We start from the raw sequence: 15961 nt of genomic DNA, 5'->3' as shown, positions 1-15961 counted from the left end.
GTTATCGATAATTTAAAAAAAAAAGTTTTCTGTTCAGAATGTTTTTTTTGGCTTTTGTGGACCTGACGATAATGTTAAGAAATCTTTACAAAGTTGAAGGCGAGATCGTAATTTTTAAAAATTATGAATTGAAATTGTTTATGGAGTCGATGCGGTTATATCCATCCAGAAGCTATCTTAATCTTAATTTGATTCACACACACACAATTATCCAGCAAAAAATATGAAAAACTAGCCAAAACGAAACACAAACAACTAAACATAAACAGCTCATTTATCAGTAAGGAAAAGTCATGCTTGTGCTTGAACAGCTTCCTAATTTGTAGATGTAAACAAAGTGGGATCATTCGGAAATCACGTTACGCATTCGCTCTATTCATCACCCAGGTTGAATATTATCTCTTTTTTGAGTAATATTACATAAAAAATGTGTAAAAATGTGAACCTGATGAATATTCATCAAAAACTGATAAAAATTCAGCATTTTCTGAGGTAAAACTAATCATTTTTTTTTGCCACAAAATCTGTCACCATTTCCTGATGAATTTTACCATCATTTTTTTTCTGTGTTGTTTCTCATTTAGAATTTGGAGAAAAAGTTACCTAAAACTTGAAAAATAGCTAAATAGTTCAAACTGTCAAAATGCTTATCCGCCCTTTTCTCGTGTTGATCCAGAAATGGCATACTTTTCTTCACCAAAAATAACAGAATCAAAAATTATATTTTTTTGCGATCCCGTCGTGAAACTACTTACTTTTCCTGTCATTCTTGAACGACGAAATAGCCTACTTTTCTGTACCAAAAATAACAGAATCGAATAGCAACACTTTTCAAAATAAATGCTGAAAAGTTCTACTTTTCAGCACTCAAATGGGTGCTGACAAGTTGAACTTTTCTTTTCAGCACTTGTTTCGAAAAGTAACACTTTTCAACATTTTTTGATTTAAACGATTTATTGACAAAATCCATGAAAATTTTACATAAAATACCACTCAGTGTGTGTTTTTTGGAATTGCAAAAATTTTTGTATGGAACTCGTTGCAAAACATGATTTTTTCAGCACTCTTCGTATTTATCCAACTCGGTGAACCTCGTTGGATAAATGTACGACTCGTACTGAAAAAATCCTCTTTTTGCAACTTGTTGCATAAACTACTATTTTTGCAATACCGCTGTGAAACAGTCAACGTTTCCTATCCTTCTAGAGAAACAAAACGGCCTACTTTTCCCTTATTTTTTTTTGTTTTGAACGATGAATTTACATTAAAGTTTGATGTTATTTTGATTTGATCGAATAAATTAATCAAACAAATGTTAAAAATGTGTGATTCATGTGATAATCATTTCCTTTATAATTTTATTTTTTTAATTCTATTTATATGCATTTCATAACATCCAACAGTTTGTGTTTCGGGAGTGATTAAAAAAAATATACGCATCATGCATACTGTGTTCACAACATCAATGTGTAAGTTGCAAACATAATTTATAATTTATGACTTTATTCGACCATCCACCCGGTCGCCCCAAACAGGTGTTTTAATGTTTCGCCGTAAGAATGCAGCGCCACCGCGGGTGCGCCCATTTCGCCATCGCCTTCTCCGTCTATTCTACCTAATTTGCACTATTTTAAATTTGGCCAAGCTGGTAATGGGCAATCCGTACCTCAGCCTAACCCACTCGAGTGTGGAAAATTATTAGCTTTATTGGTTCGGTGAGTTGTGTGGAGTAAAAATCTAATTTTGCAAGCAAGTTGGGCAACGGACCGGCCGTCGCGTTGACTGTTTGTGGTGAGCGCTTCCTGACTAACTTTCGCTTGAACCAAGAAAACACAAGCCGTAATAGAGGCGATGCTGACAAAACTGTGCAACGTTTTGTGTAACGCGTCGTGTGTGGCTTTTCGAGCAAGCTGGAAGATGATGCAAGTTATAATTATTTGGTTTGGTTGATTGGGGAAGGTTATTGGATGTTGTGTTGATTTTTAATTTCATTAAAGTCTTAATTATTGCACTTACCTTGATCCAAACCGAAGGACAATTCAATCAGTTAAGAAAGGGACGTTCTTTCAGGAATTCAAACTGCATTTTGTACACTTCACTTTAAACTTATTCGTAACTTTTGTAATTATTTCCAATAAGCAACAACTTCAAGGATTTCGTCTTACTTCAGCACTTCAAACTGCCACGATATGCTCTGAATATCTGGCTTGTACCGTTGATGAGGTTCTGCAAAAATAAAGAATACCAAATGAGTTCCCAAACTCCAACACCCCCTCAACTCGCATCTCTTACTTATCATCGCGTAGTGCTGCACGTTCTGCACCTGCGTCAAATCCCCCGTCAGCTGTGCCGTCGCTTCCACATCCTGACCACTGCCTGGAACGACCATCTCGGGGATCCAGATCGCGTCCAGCGAGTACCGCACCAGTCCAAACAGCGCCCCATAGTCCCGCTGAACCGTCTTGGCTTCCCCCAGTCTGTCCAGCTCGATGGCCACCTTGCACACGGACCGAATGTGGTGCTGCCGGTCGGGGCCGCAGATTCGAAGGACGAGCGCGTGAAGCGCGTCCACCAGGGCAATGTCCTCGAACGGGTTGCCCTGCTTCAGGCTGAGCAGCTTGCGCTCGTGCTTGCGGCGGTTCTTGCTCGAGCGGTGGGATTTGCTGGGGGAAAGAGGCGAGAAAGGGAGATTATAGATTTCAGTTTTCAGGGTGACCACTTAGATTTTTAACAAGATTTTAAACGGATTCTAACTAACTAAGAGTAAGAGATAAAACCTTCTTCGCTTCTGTCTCTTTTAAAAAATCATTAAAATAAAATTGAAAAAAAAACATCCAATAAAAAAATTTCAACATTGAAAAAAAAACAAAAAAAAATAACAAAAAAACCAAAATGACTAAAATAATCAATATGAAAAAAAAATTATCAAAATTATCAAAATTATCAAAATTATCAAAATTATCAAAATTCTCAAAATTATCAAAATTACGAAATGACCATTAGACCAAAACGATCAAAATGTTCAAAATTATCAAAAATGACCAAAATTACGAAATTATCAAATTGAAAATAATGATCAAAATGACCAAGATGACAAATTACCAAAATGACCAAAATTACGAATTGAATCAAAATTATCAAAAAAACAAAACTGACCAAAATGTCAAAAAATTATCAAAATGACCAACATGATTAAAATGATCAAAATGACCAAAATGAACAACATGATCAAAATGACCAAAATGATCAAAATGACCAAAATGATCAAAATAACCAAAATGACCCAAATGACCAAAGTGACCAAAATGACCAAAATGACCAAACCGAACTAAATTATCAAAATGACCAAAATGACTAAAATGATCAAAATAACCAAAATGAACAAAATGACCAAAACGATCAAAATGATCAAAATTTTCAAAATGACTAAAATGACCAAAATGACCAAACCGAACTAAATTAACAAAATGACCAAAATGACTAAAATGATCAAAATGACTAAAATGATCAAAATGACCAAAATGACCAAAATTACCAAAATTACCAAAATTACCAAAATTACCAAAATGACCAAAATGACCAAAATGTCTAAAATGATCAAAATGACCAAAATGATCAAAATGACCAAACCGAACGAAATTATCAAAATGACCAAAATGACCCAAATGACCCAAATGACCAAAATGACCAACATGACCAAAATGATCAAAATGATTAATATGATCAAAATGACCAAAATGACCGAAATGACCAAAATGACCAAATGACCAAAATGACTAAAATGATCAAAATGACCAAAATGAGCAAAATGGTCAAAATGACCAAAATGACTAAAATGATCAAAATGACCAAAATGAACAAAATGACTAAAATGTTCAAAATGACCAAAATGAACAAAATGATCAAAATTTTCAAAATGACCAAAACGATCAAAATGACCAAAATAACCAAAATTACCAAAATGACCAAAATGACTAAAATGATCAAAATGAACAACATGACCAAAATGACCAAAATGACCAAAATGACCAAACCGAACTAAATTATCAAAATGACCAAAATGACTAAAATGATCAAAATAACCAAAATGAACAAAATGACCAAAACGATCAAAATGATCAAAATTTTCAAAATGACTAAAATGACCAAAATGACCAAACCGAACTAAATTAACAAAATGACCAAAATGACCAAAATGACTAAAATGATCAAAATGACTAAAATGATCAAAATGACCAAAATTACCAAAATTACCAAAATGACCAAAATTACCAAAATTACCAAAATTACCAAAATTACCAAAATTACCAAAATGACCAAAATGACCGAAAACGAAACTATTGGCACTACGCCCCCCGGGGCATGGCCTTCCTCTAACGTGGGATTTCTGCTCCAGCGCCTCTGACGAGACAGGAGAAACCGGGACCGACGTTTTACTTCACCATCCGATAGAAGCTCAGTGGATAAGGCGGGAATCGAACCCGCGTCTCATAGCATCATCGGGATCGGCAGCCGAAGCCGCTACCCCTGCGCCACGAGACCAAAATGACCAAAATGTCTAAAATGATCAAAATGACCAAAATGACCAAAATGAACAAAATGACCAAAATGACCAAACCGAACGAAATTATCAAAATGACCATAATGACCCAAATGACCCAAATGACCAAAATGACCAACATGACCAAAATGATCAAAATGATTAATATGATCAAAATGACCAAAATGACCGAAATGACCAAAATGACCAAATGATCAAAATGACTAAAATGATCAAAATGATCAAAATAATCAAAATGACTAAAATGATCAAAATGACTAAAATGTTCAAAATGACCAAAATGAACAAAATGGTCAAAATGACCAAAATGATCAAAATTTTCAAAATGACCAAAATGACCAAAGTGATCAAAATGATCAAAATGATCAAAATGATCAAAATGATCAAAATGATCAAAATGACCAAAATGAACAAAATGACTAAAATGTTCAAAATGACCAAAATGAACAAAATGGTCAAAATGACCAAAATGATCAAAATTTTCAAAATGACCAAAATGATCAAAATAATCAAAATGACTAAAATGATCAAAATGACTAAAATGTTCAAAATGACCAAAATGAACAAAATGGTCAAAATGACCAAAATGATCAAAATTTTCAAAATGACCAAAATGACCAAAGTGATCAAAATGATCAAAATGATCAAAATGACCAAAATGATCAAAATGACCAAAATGACCAAAATGACGAAAATGACCAAAATTACCAAAATGACTAAAATGATCAAAATGACCAAAATAAACAAAATGACTAAAATGATCAAAATGACCAAAACGATCAAAATGACCAAAACGATCAAAATGACCAAAATAACCAAAATTACCAAAATGACCAAAATGACCAAAATGACTAAAATGATCAAAATGAACAACATGACCAAAATGACCAAAATGACCAAAATGAATAAAATGATCAAAATAACCGAAATGAACAAAATGATCAAAATGATCAAAATGACCAAACCGAACCAAATTATCAAAATGACCAAAATGACCAAAATTACCAAAATGATCAAAATGACTAAAATGATCAAAATGACCAAACCGAACGAAATTATCAAAATGACCAAAATGACAAAAATAACCAAAATTACCAAAATGACCAAAATGACTAAAATGATCAAAATGAACAACATGACCAAAATGATCAAAATGACCAAAATGACCAAAATAACCAAAATGACCAAAATGACCAAAATGACCAAAATGACCAACATGACCAAAATGACCAAAATGATTAAAATGATCAAAATGACCAAAATGACCGAAATTATCAAAATGACCAAAATGACCAAAATGACCAAAATGACAAAAAATACCAAAATGATCAAAATGACCAAAATGACTAAAATGATCAAAATGAACAACATAACCAAAATGATCAAAATTACCAAAATGGTCAAAATGATCAAAATTTTCAAAATGACCAAAATGACCAAAATGACTAAAATGATCAAAATGACCAAAATGAACAAAATGGTCAAAATGATCAAAATTTTCAAAATGACCAAAATGACCTAAATGACTAAAATGATCAAAATGACCAAAATAAACAAAATGACTAAAATGATCAAAATGAACAACATGACCAAAATGATCAAAATGACCAAAATGACCAAAATTACCAAAATTACCAAAATGACCAAATGACCAAAATGTCTAAAATGATCAAAATGACCAAAATGATTAATATGATCAAAATGACCAAAATGACCGAAATGACCAAAATGACCAAAATGACCAAATGACCAAAATGACCAAAATGACTAAAATGATCAAAATGATCAAAATGATCAAAATGATCAAAATGATCAAAATGATCAAAATGATCAAAATGACCAAAATGAACAAAATGGTCAAAATGACTAAAATGATCAAAATGACCAAACTGAACAAAATGACTAAAATGTTCAAAATGACCAAAATGAACAAAATGGTCAAAATGACCAAAATGATCAAAATTTTCAAAATAACCAAATGACCAAAATGACTTAAATGATCAAAATGAACAAAATGATTAAAATTGCAAATTGATCAAAATGACAAGATTGACCAGAATGATCAAAACTATCAAAATGATCAAAATGACCAAAATGAACAAAATGATCAAAATGACCAAACCGAACGAAATTATCAAAATGACCAAAATGACCAAAATTACCAAAATTACCAAAATGACCAAAATGACTAAAATGATCAAAATGACCAAAATGAACAAAATGACCAAAATGACCAAACCGAACGAAATTATCAAAATGACCAAAATGTTTAAAATGATCAAAATGACCAAAATGATCAAAATGACCAAACCGAACGAAATTATCAAAATGACCAAAATGTCTAAAATGATCAAAATGACCAAAATGACCAAAATAACCAAAATGATCAAAATTACCAAAATGAACAAAATGGTCAAAATGATCAAAATTTTCAAAATGACCAAAATGACCAAAATGACTAAAATGATCAAAATAACCAAAATGAACAAAATGACCAAAACGATCAAAATGATCAAAATTTTCAAAATGACTAAAATGACCAAAATGACCAAACCGAACTAAATTAACAAAATGACCAAAATGACCAAAATGACTAAAATGATCAAAATGACTAAAATGATCAAAATGACCAAAATTACCAAAATTACCAAAATGACCAAAATGACCAAAATTACCAAAATTACCAAAATTACCAAAATTACCAAAATTACCAAAATTACCAAAATGACCAAAATGACCGAAAACGAAACTATTGGCACTACGCCCCCCGGGGCATGGCCTTCCTCTAACGTGGGATTTCTGCTCCAGCGCCTCTGACGAGACAGGAGAAACCGGGACCGACGTTTTACTTCACCATCCGATAGAAGCTCAGTGGATAAGGCGGGAATCGAACCCGCGTCTCATAGCATCATCGGGATCGGCAGCCGAAGCCGCTACCCCTGCGCCACGAGACCAAAATGACCAAAATGTCTAAAATGATCAAAATGACCAAAATGACCAAAATGAACAAAATGACCAAAATGACCAAACCGAACGAAATTATCAAAATGACCAAAATGACCCAAATGACCCAAATGACCAAAATGACCAACATGACCAAAATGATCAAAATGATTAATATGATCAAAATGACCAAAATGACCGAAATGACCAAAATGACCAAATGATCAAAATGACTAAAATGATCAAAATGATCAAAATAATCAAAATGACTAAAATGATCAAAATGACTAAAATGTTCAAAATGACCAAAATGAACAAAATGGTCAAAATGACCAAAATGATCAAAATTTTCAAAATGACCAAAATGACCAAAGTGATCAAAATGATCAAAATGATCAAAATGATCAAAATGATCAAAATGATCAAAATGACCAAAATGAACAAAATGACTAAAATGTTCAAAATGACCAAAATGAACAAAATGGTCAAAATGACCAAAATGATCAAAATTTTCAAAATGACCAAAATGATCAAAATAATCAAAATGACTAAAATGATCAAAATGACTAAAATGTTCAAAATGACCAAAATGAACAAAATGGTCAAAATGACCAAAATGATCAAAATTTTCAAAATGACCAAAATGACCAAAGTGATCAAAATGATCAAAATGATCAAAATGACCAAAATGATCAAAATGACCAAAATGACCAAAATGACGAAAATGACCAAAATTACCAAAATGACTAAAATGATCAAAATGACCAAAATAAACAAAATGACTAAAATGATCAAAATGACCAAAACGATCAAAATGACCAAAACGATCAAAATGACCAAAATAACCAAAATTACCAAAATGACCAAAATGACCAAAATGACTAAAATGATCAAAATGAACAACATGACCAAAATGACCAAAATGACCAAAATGAATAAAATGATCAAAATAACCGAAATGAACAAAATGATCAAAATGACCAAACCGAACCAAATTATCAAAATGACCAAAATGACCAAAATTACCAAAATGATCAAAATGACTAAAATGATCAAAATGACCAAACCGAACGAAATTATCAAAATGACCAAAATGACAAAAATAACCAAAATTACCAAAATGACCAAAATGACTAAAATGATCAAAATGAACAACATGACCAAAATGATCAAAATGACCAAAATGACCAAAATAACCAAAATGACCAAAATGACCAAAATGACCAAAATGACCAAAATGACCAACATGACCAAAATGACCAAAATGATTAAAATGATCAAAATGACCAAAATGACCGAAATTATCAAAATGACCAAAATGACCAAAATGACCAAAATGACAAAAATTACCAAAATGATCAAAATGACCAAAATGACTAAAATGATCAAAATGAACAACATAACCAAAATGATCAAAATTACCAAAATGAACAAAATGGTCAAAATGATCAAAATTTTCAAAATGACCAAAATGACCAAAATGACTAAAATGATCAAAATGACCAAAATGAACAAAATGGTCAAAATGATCAAAATTTTCAAAATGACCAAAATGACCTAAATGACTAAAATGATCAAAATGAACAACATGACCAAAATGATCAAAATGACCAAAATGACCAAAATTACCAAAATTACCAAAATGACCAAATGACCAAAATGTCTAAAATGATCAAAATGACCAAAATGATTAATATGATCAAAATGACCAAAATGACCGAAATGACCAAAATGACCAAAATGACCAAATGACCAAAATGACCAAAATGACTAAAATGATCAAAATGATCAAAATGATCAAAATGATCAAAATGATCAAAATGATCAAAATGATCAAAATGACCAAAATGAACAAAATGGTCAAAATGACTAAAATGATCAAAATGACCAAACTGAACAAAATGACTAAAATGTTCAAAATGACCAAAATGAACAAAATGGTCAAAATGACCAAAATGATCAAAATTTTCAAAATAACCAAATGACCAAAATGACTTAAATGATCAAAATGAACTAAATGATTAAAATTGCAAATTGATCAAAATGACAAGATTGACCAGAATGATCAAAACTATCAAAGTGATCAAAATGACCAAAATGATCAAAATGATCAAAATGACCAAACCGAACGAAATTATCAAAATGACCAAAATGACCAAAATTACCAAAATGACCAAAATGACTAAAATGACCAAAATGAACAACATGACCAAAATGATCAAAATGACCAAAATGACCAAAATTACCAAAATTACCAAAATGACCAAATGACCAAAATGTCTAAAATGATCAAAATGACCAAAATGAACAAAATGACCAAAATGACCAAACCGAACGAAATTATCAAAATGACCAAAATGTCTAAAATGATCAAAATGACCAAAATGATCAAAATGACCAAACCGAACGAAATTATCAAAATGACCAAAATGTCTAAAATGATCAAAATGACCAAAATGAACAAAATGACCAAAATGATCAAAATGACCAAACCGAACGAAATTATCAAAATGACCAAAATGACCCAAATGACCCAAATGACCAAAATGACCAAAATGACCAAATGACCAAAATGACCAAAATGACTAAAATGATCAAAATGATCAAAATGATCAAAATGACCAAAATGACTAAAATGATCAAAATGACTAAAATGTTCAAAATGACCAAAATGAACAAAATGGTCAAAATGACCAAAATGACTAAAATGATCAAAATGATCAAAATGAACAAAATGAACAAAATGATCAAAATGACTAAAATGAACAAATTGACCAAAGTGATCAAAATTTTCAAAATGATCAAAATGACAAAAATGATCAAAAATGATCAAAATGATCAAAATTATCAAAATGACCAAAATGACCAAAATTACAAAATTGATGAAAGAGGCAGAACCAAGGCAGACCAAGATTACCAAAAAAGCCAAAATTTTTAATTATTTTGTTTTTCATTTATTGGATTTTTTTAATTGTTTGATGTTTTTGATTTTTTTTCCGTTGTCTTATTTTTGAATGTCGAGCTTGTATGACCCCTTAACTACTGTAAAGTGATTTATAACGTTTGAATCAAAGATGGTGGCCAAAATGGTAGTGATGAAATAATGGGATTGCCTCAAAAGGCCGAAACTCAAAAGGCAGAATCTCGGAAGGCCGAATTTTGTCTTTTGCTCAGACGGCAAAACGCCTCGAAAGGCCGAATATCTCGAAAGGGAGAATGATTATGGAATTCCGAATTTTGTTCATATTTTCACGATTTTCATTGATTATGATGTTTAAAGATACAGTTAACTAACAAACTAGAAACCAAAAATCACTTACCCCGACCGTCCCGAGCTGCTCGTATGCCTTGACGAGGCCACCGTCGACACGTCCGAGTACAGATCACAGTCCTCCACGTCCCGACCGTCCTCCTCGTCGTGGTGCGGTTCCGCCTTCCTCCTTTCCTTTTCCACCCTCACCGCCAGCAGGCGATCCTTGTGCTTCAAGAACTCTTCCTTTTCCGATTGAAGCTTCTGGATGAGCGTTTGCAGGTATTCGTCAAGATTTGGAAGAATAACTTTGTCAACAAGGTCTCCGTCGGCTTCGAGAAGCGCCTCTTCAAACAGGTGATCCTTCAGCAAGATTTCGACCGCTTGCCGATCGTTCTTCAAGTACTCTTTAGCTAATCGCGCAGCCGCGCGATACTCGCCCGCTTCCTGCACGGCCGGAAGCAACGCTTGCACAAGTCGTCGCAGCTCGTCGTCGGCGTAGCCGGCTAGCCGGGCCAGTCGCAGACAGCGGCCCCAATCGACGGCGTTCCGGGCGGATGCGATCGCTTGCGCGTAATCTCCGGCCTTTTCGTACATCAAGCTGGCGTCCGTCTGCTTGGCGTTCTGACGGAGGTGGTCGCCGTAGCTGGCGCAGATTCGTTGGTAGTAGGTTTCGTGCCTGCGGTAGGCGACGATCGCTTTCGGGTAGAGTCCGTGTTTGATGGTAAGTTGGAGCGCTTCCTGGAACTTGGGCTCGTCGTCCGCGTAGCGGGAGATGTTTTCGATGGCTTTCTCGAACCGTTTAAGGTGGCAATCGATGCGGAACTTGCGGTAGTCTTCGTCGAAGCGTTTGAGCTCGTTCAGGAAGGGGAGATATTCTTTGGGGTCTTTTTGGGACTTGGTTGCGACGAAGAGGACGAGACCAAAGTCGTACATTCCGAGGGCTACGTTGTACAGGTCGTTGACTTCCACGAGGTAGAGCAGATATTTGAGGGCTTCTTCGGCGGCTCCTTCTTGGCATTGGGCTTTTTTGAGGTCCCAGATGACCTGCAGGGCTTGCTCGAGCAGCCCCTTCTTGACGTAGCAGGTGATCTTGGGCAGGATGTAAGCTTCGTTGGACTCTGCTTTGTTCATTGCTACTAGGAAGCGATCGCAGAGTTGCTCGATCTTGGTTTCAACCGAGTACCCGTCGATCACGGGAACCTCCCGGCCCGCGTAATTACTGCCGTACATCTCCCGACACACGTCCTGATTCTGAAGATCGCTTATGAACAGATTCAACCAGTTGACGTTGGTGATCTCCTCCAGGAAGCGATCAAGATTCTCCAAGAACAACCCCGGGTTGTGATCAACCATCAAGTTCAAGTTGATCCGCTCCTTCCTCAGGATATCAAACGCCTTGTGGTACTCCAACCCGTCCAGATGTTCCGCCACCAGGCACAGCGTCAACACGCGTGGCGTGATCGCTTCCAAGTTCCCGCGCGGAAGCTGAAACACGGTGCGGGCCGCCTTCGGCACGACCACCACCAGCTTGGAGCCGCGCTCGACGCGACGATCACCCACGATCGCGTCACCGTTCGCCACGTCCACAAACTTCAACTCGGCGATCGTGGTAAACAGCAGGTAGCGCTCCGTCAGGAAGATCGAGGTTACGTCCGACGCGATCTTCACCCCGTTGGCGTACAAATTTTGCCGGTTTCGGAGCGAGTAGACCTTGCCGGTGGGATGAACTCGCAGCTGCTCGCAGAACTCGGGCAGTTTGGTGGACTCCTCAAGTCCGATGCCGCGTTCCAAGGTGAGCTTGAACGTCTGACCGGTCAGGAGTTCGATCAGTGCGGCGTTGCCGCTGACCGACTCGATGCAGCCGATGCGATCGCCTGGCGATCCGATCTCCAGCGAGAGTTGCGGCTCGAGCTTGGTTTCGACGATCTTGAAGATCTTGACAAAGTTGGAGCCATCGGCGACGATCAACAGATCGTTTCGGAGCCACAACCAGTGCGAGAAGGTTCCGGGACCGAGTTCGAGGTCTTTTGGAAGAGTTTTTACACCAGCAAGTCGACGAACAGTCCCCTCCGTGAACTCCGGTTGGTAGAAGGTGATCTTGTTGGTAGAATCAACCACGAAAAAGCAATTGGAATCCCATGGACCTTCTGGATTTCGCAGAAATCCAACACCGTTAATTTGACGATCGCTTTTCAGCGTGAAGCCGCACATTGGCGGAGGGACAACGACCCCTCGGAAGTTGGTCAGTAGGACCTGTGGTCCATCGATCACGGCGACCAGCGATTCGTCACTTCTCGCTTGACCTGTAGAGTGATCGACGGCAAAGTCCCAACGGGAAACCTCGTACTGACCGTTCTCCAGCAGGACGTGCAGCGTCCGACCTTCCGAGTACTTTGCATCCCACTGAACTCCGAGGATGCGCTTGTCAAACTCCAGGTACTGCTTAACGTACCAGTGGTAGTTGCCGATCGTGTAGAAATACAGGCAACTTTTAGCCGTAGATGTCTTGAAGGTTCGAACGATCAGCACTTCCGAGTCGTTGCTCCAGTGAAGACCTTCAACAGCTTCTTCAGCGCGATTGAACGGGAGTTCTATCTCCCGATGCTTCAACCCATTCTTCTCGAACAGCGCCACCACGTACTTGTCCTGCAAGACCTGCGGAGTCGCGATCCACATCCCGGAAGGTCTCCACCCGAGCGCAACCTCCAATCCGCAGCACTTCTCCGAGGTAAACTGCAGCGCACCCTCCTTGCTAAACACCTTGAACGCCCTCCCGTATGGACCCAAAAACCCGACCACAAACAACTCTCCGTCCTCGCGCCAGCTGATCTTCACCCGACGATCAAGCGATCCCAAATCCACCTCCACCGGTTCTTCCTTCTTCTTCGTACGCGCTCCCTTTCCCTCCGACCCGTGAAACTGGGTCTCCTTCTTGCCCCAACCCACGCTCATAAACTCCCGATCCCCGAAAGTGTCCTCCTGCAGCGATACCTCGTTGATCGGATCGTACGCGCTGTTCATTGTGACCACGTTCAAAGTGCTGAAAAACGAAAGATCTTCAGTTATTCCTAAAAAAAAACCCAAAATAACAATTAAGATTCTCACCAATCGACAAAAACCACCACCTCCTGCTCCGGACTCCACCCCATGGCCTCCAACCCCCCACCGCAAAAGGTGACCTCTTCCGGTTCCCTCCCCCCGTCCTCCCCCACCAAGTTCACCACCATAACTTCCCCCGCGGCCGTCGCCAAGCACAGCTCATCGCTCAACGCCAAATGCTCCAGCCCGACAATCTCCCCGGGAACCGACACCAACCGAGCCGCTACCGACGAACCGGACCGATCAACCCGGAACACACCGTAATCCGACGAATCCGCGGATGCCACGTAAAGTACGGCACTGTTGTTGGAATCGACCACGAAAAGCGAGGACGCGGTCAGTGGTAGGTCCGACCCGAGGGTGACGCTCTGGGTGGCGAGCCGGTACAGGTTCTTCATTGTGACGACCGGGGATTGCACTTGTTTTTTGAGGAACGGAAATTTGCGAAACGAACCGCGAACGAGCGCACGTTGTTTTGGTTTTTGTTGTGAAATGAGATGGTGAGAAACGTCAAAAACGGTGTGAGAGTGTGTTGGTGCAGCAGTGCTGCGGGTTTTAAAAGTTTGAAGTGAATTTGAAAGGGGGCGACCGAAAAGTACGCCCCGAGGGGCAGGACACAGTTAATCAATCATGTTTACACTAATTAATTAGAGCTGATTTTCGTCAACTAGCTAATTGATTAGCGCTGATTTGACATTCCATTCCCATCTCATATTCTTTATGTAAACTAATGTCAAAAACATAAACAATGACTTTTAAACCCCGCCGTTTGACATGGATGATTTTTAAAACCCGCCAAACAAATCCTAGTAAACCGGGGTTGCGATGGTAAAAAAATACTTGTCACAAATTTTCTGTTGTTGTTCCACATCAACACGGTTCTCACCGACGAACAAAATACGGATTATTCCTGTTTTCCATCGTCAAGGTTGCTGTTCGTGACGTCCGGCTCATTCTCCCAGAGCTCTCACTATCCGGAACATGATAGATTTGTGCAGGATAACAAACCTGGTCGATCGGAACGAGCGCACTTTTCGTTGAGCAACGGTCCTCGAAGCAGGATATGGCCTTCGTTGGACAAGGCTAGCAGAGCAACCATCCACAGTCAGACCCGAGGTCAGACCAGTTAATCTGAAATATTGGCCTTACCAGATTCATGAACAAAACGTGGCCGATGTGGGTTATTGTCGATTTCTGCTGATTTTTTAAATATTCCAATAAAATCATAAAAGAAAAATTACGTCCGGAAAAATGGAAAAAAATATATTTTTACTGTAAAATTTGTGACTGAAGGTCAACAGGAAGAGCGACCAGAACGGACTGAATGAGAACAGCCAGTTGGAGGAAATAAGAGCACAGACATTGTGATAAGAGTTGGACATTTTAGACATTTATATGTATTTCCTCAAATATTTGAAAAACAAAGAAATTCTGTTTTTGTACCTATTAAGCCTTATTTTTATTTTTGTGATTTCTTTGCGTCTTGTAAATGGCACGGGTTTTTTTTCTGGTTCGTTCTTTATTTGGCACAATGTCCTACAATGCCATGTCATAATTGTGAAAAACACCGTGATCTTATAAAATATCTCTACCACGATTCACAGAAGGACAAAGAAGATTTAAAAATTCTAAGGAACGGTTTCATGATCTCCACGGCCAAACTCGCCACAATCGGCTACCTCCACCGCCTTGAACGTGCGGCATCCGTAGCTATCACCTTTTCGATCGTTCCGAATACTGGGCGATCTATCCTCGTGTATCGTGGCACTGCCACAAGCTGGGATGAGCCGGGCATCACGAACAGTGGTCCTGCTAATGGGAAAATGCTGTAATAATCCGAACTCTTTTCGTCGGGGATCAAACCACAAAAAAACACCACCGTTTCAAAAGAAAACAGATTTTTTTTTTGACAAGGACTTTTTGATTTTCCCCCAGCAACCCTCCAGTGTGCTGCGATTTGTTTGGCGGGTTTTAAAAATCATCCATGTCAAACGGCGGGGTATAAAAGTCATTGTTTATGTTTTTGACATTAGTTTACATAAAGAATTGAGTTATCTTGACGTTGAGAAAAGTCATTTTGACAGCTTGAAAATGTCTCTATCTTT

At 37.7% G+C, this 15961-nt stretch overlaps 1 protein-coding gene across 1 annotated transcript; it reads right to left on the bottom strand.

Annotated features, from left to right (window-relative positions):
- Positions 1-2084: 2084 nt before the first annotated feature.
- On the bottom strand, positions 2085-14340 carry LOC120420460 (elongator complex protein 1). The gene is made up of 4 exons (XM_039583482.2): positions 13863-14340; positions 10825-13797; positions 2293-2663; positions 2085-2226 (listed from the first exon to the last, which is right to left on the bottom strand). Exons 1-4 carry the CDS (start codon positions 14252-14254, stop codon positions 2162-2164), a joined length of 3801 nt encoding a protein of 1266 aa, XP_039439416.1. The 5' UTR covers positions 14255-14340; the 3' UTR covers positions 2085-2161.
- Positions 14341-15961: the final 1621 nt, after the last annotated feature.

This window comes from Culex pipiens, chromosome 3 (genome assembly GCF_016801865.2).
Source record: "Culex pipiens pallens isolate TS chromosome 3, TS_CPP_V2, whole genome shotgun sequence".
Lineage (NCBI taxonomy): Eukaryota > Metazoa > Arthropoda > Insecta > Diptera > Culicidae > Culex > Culex pipiens.
This window is presented reverse-complemented; position numbering and strand designations above follow the sequence as displayed.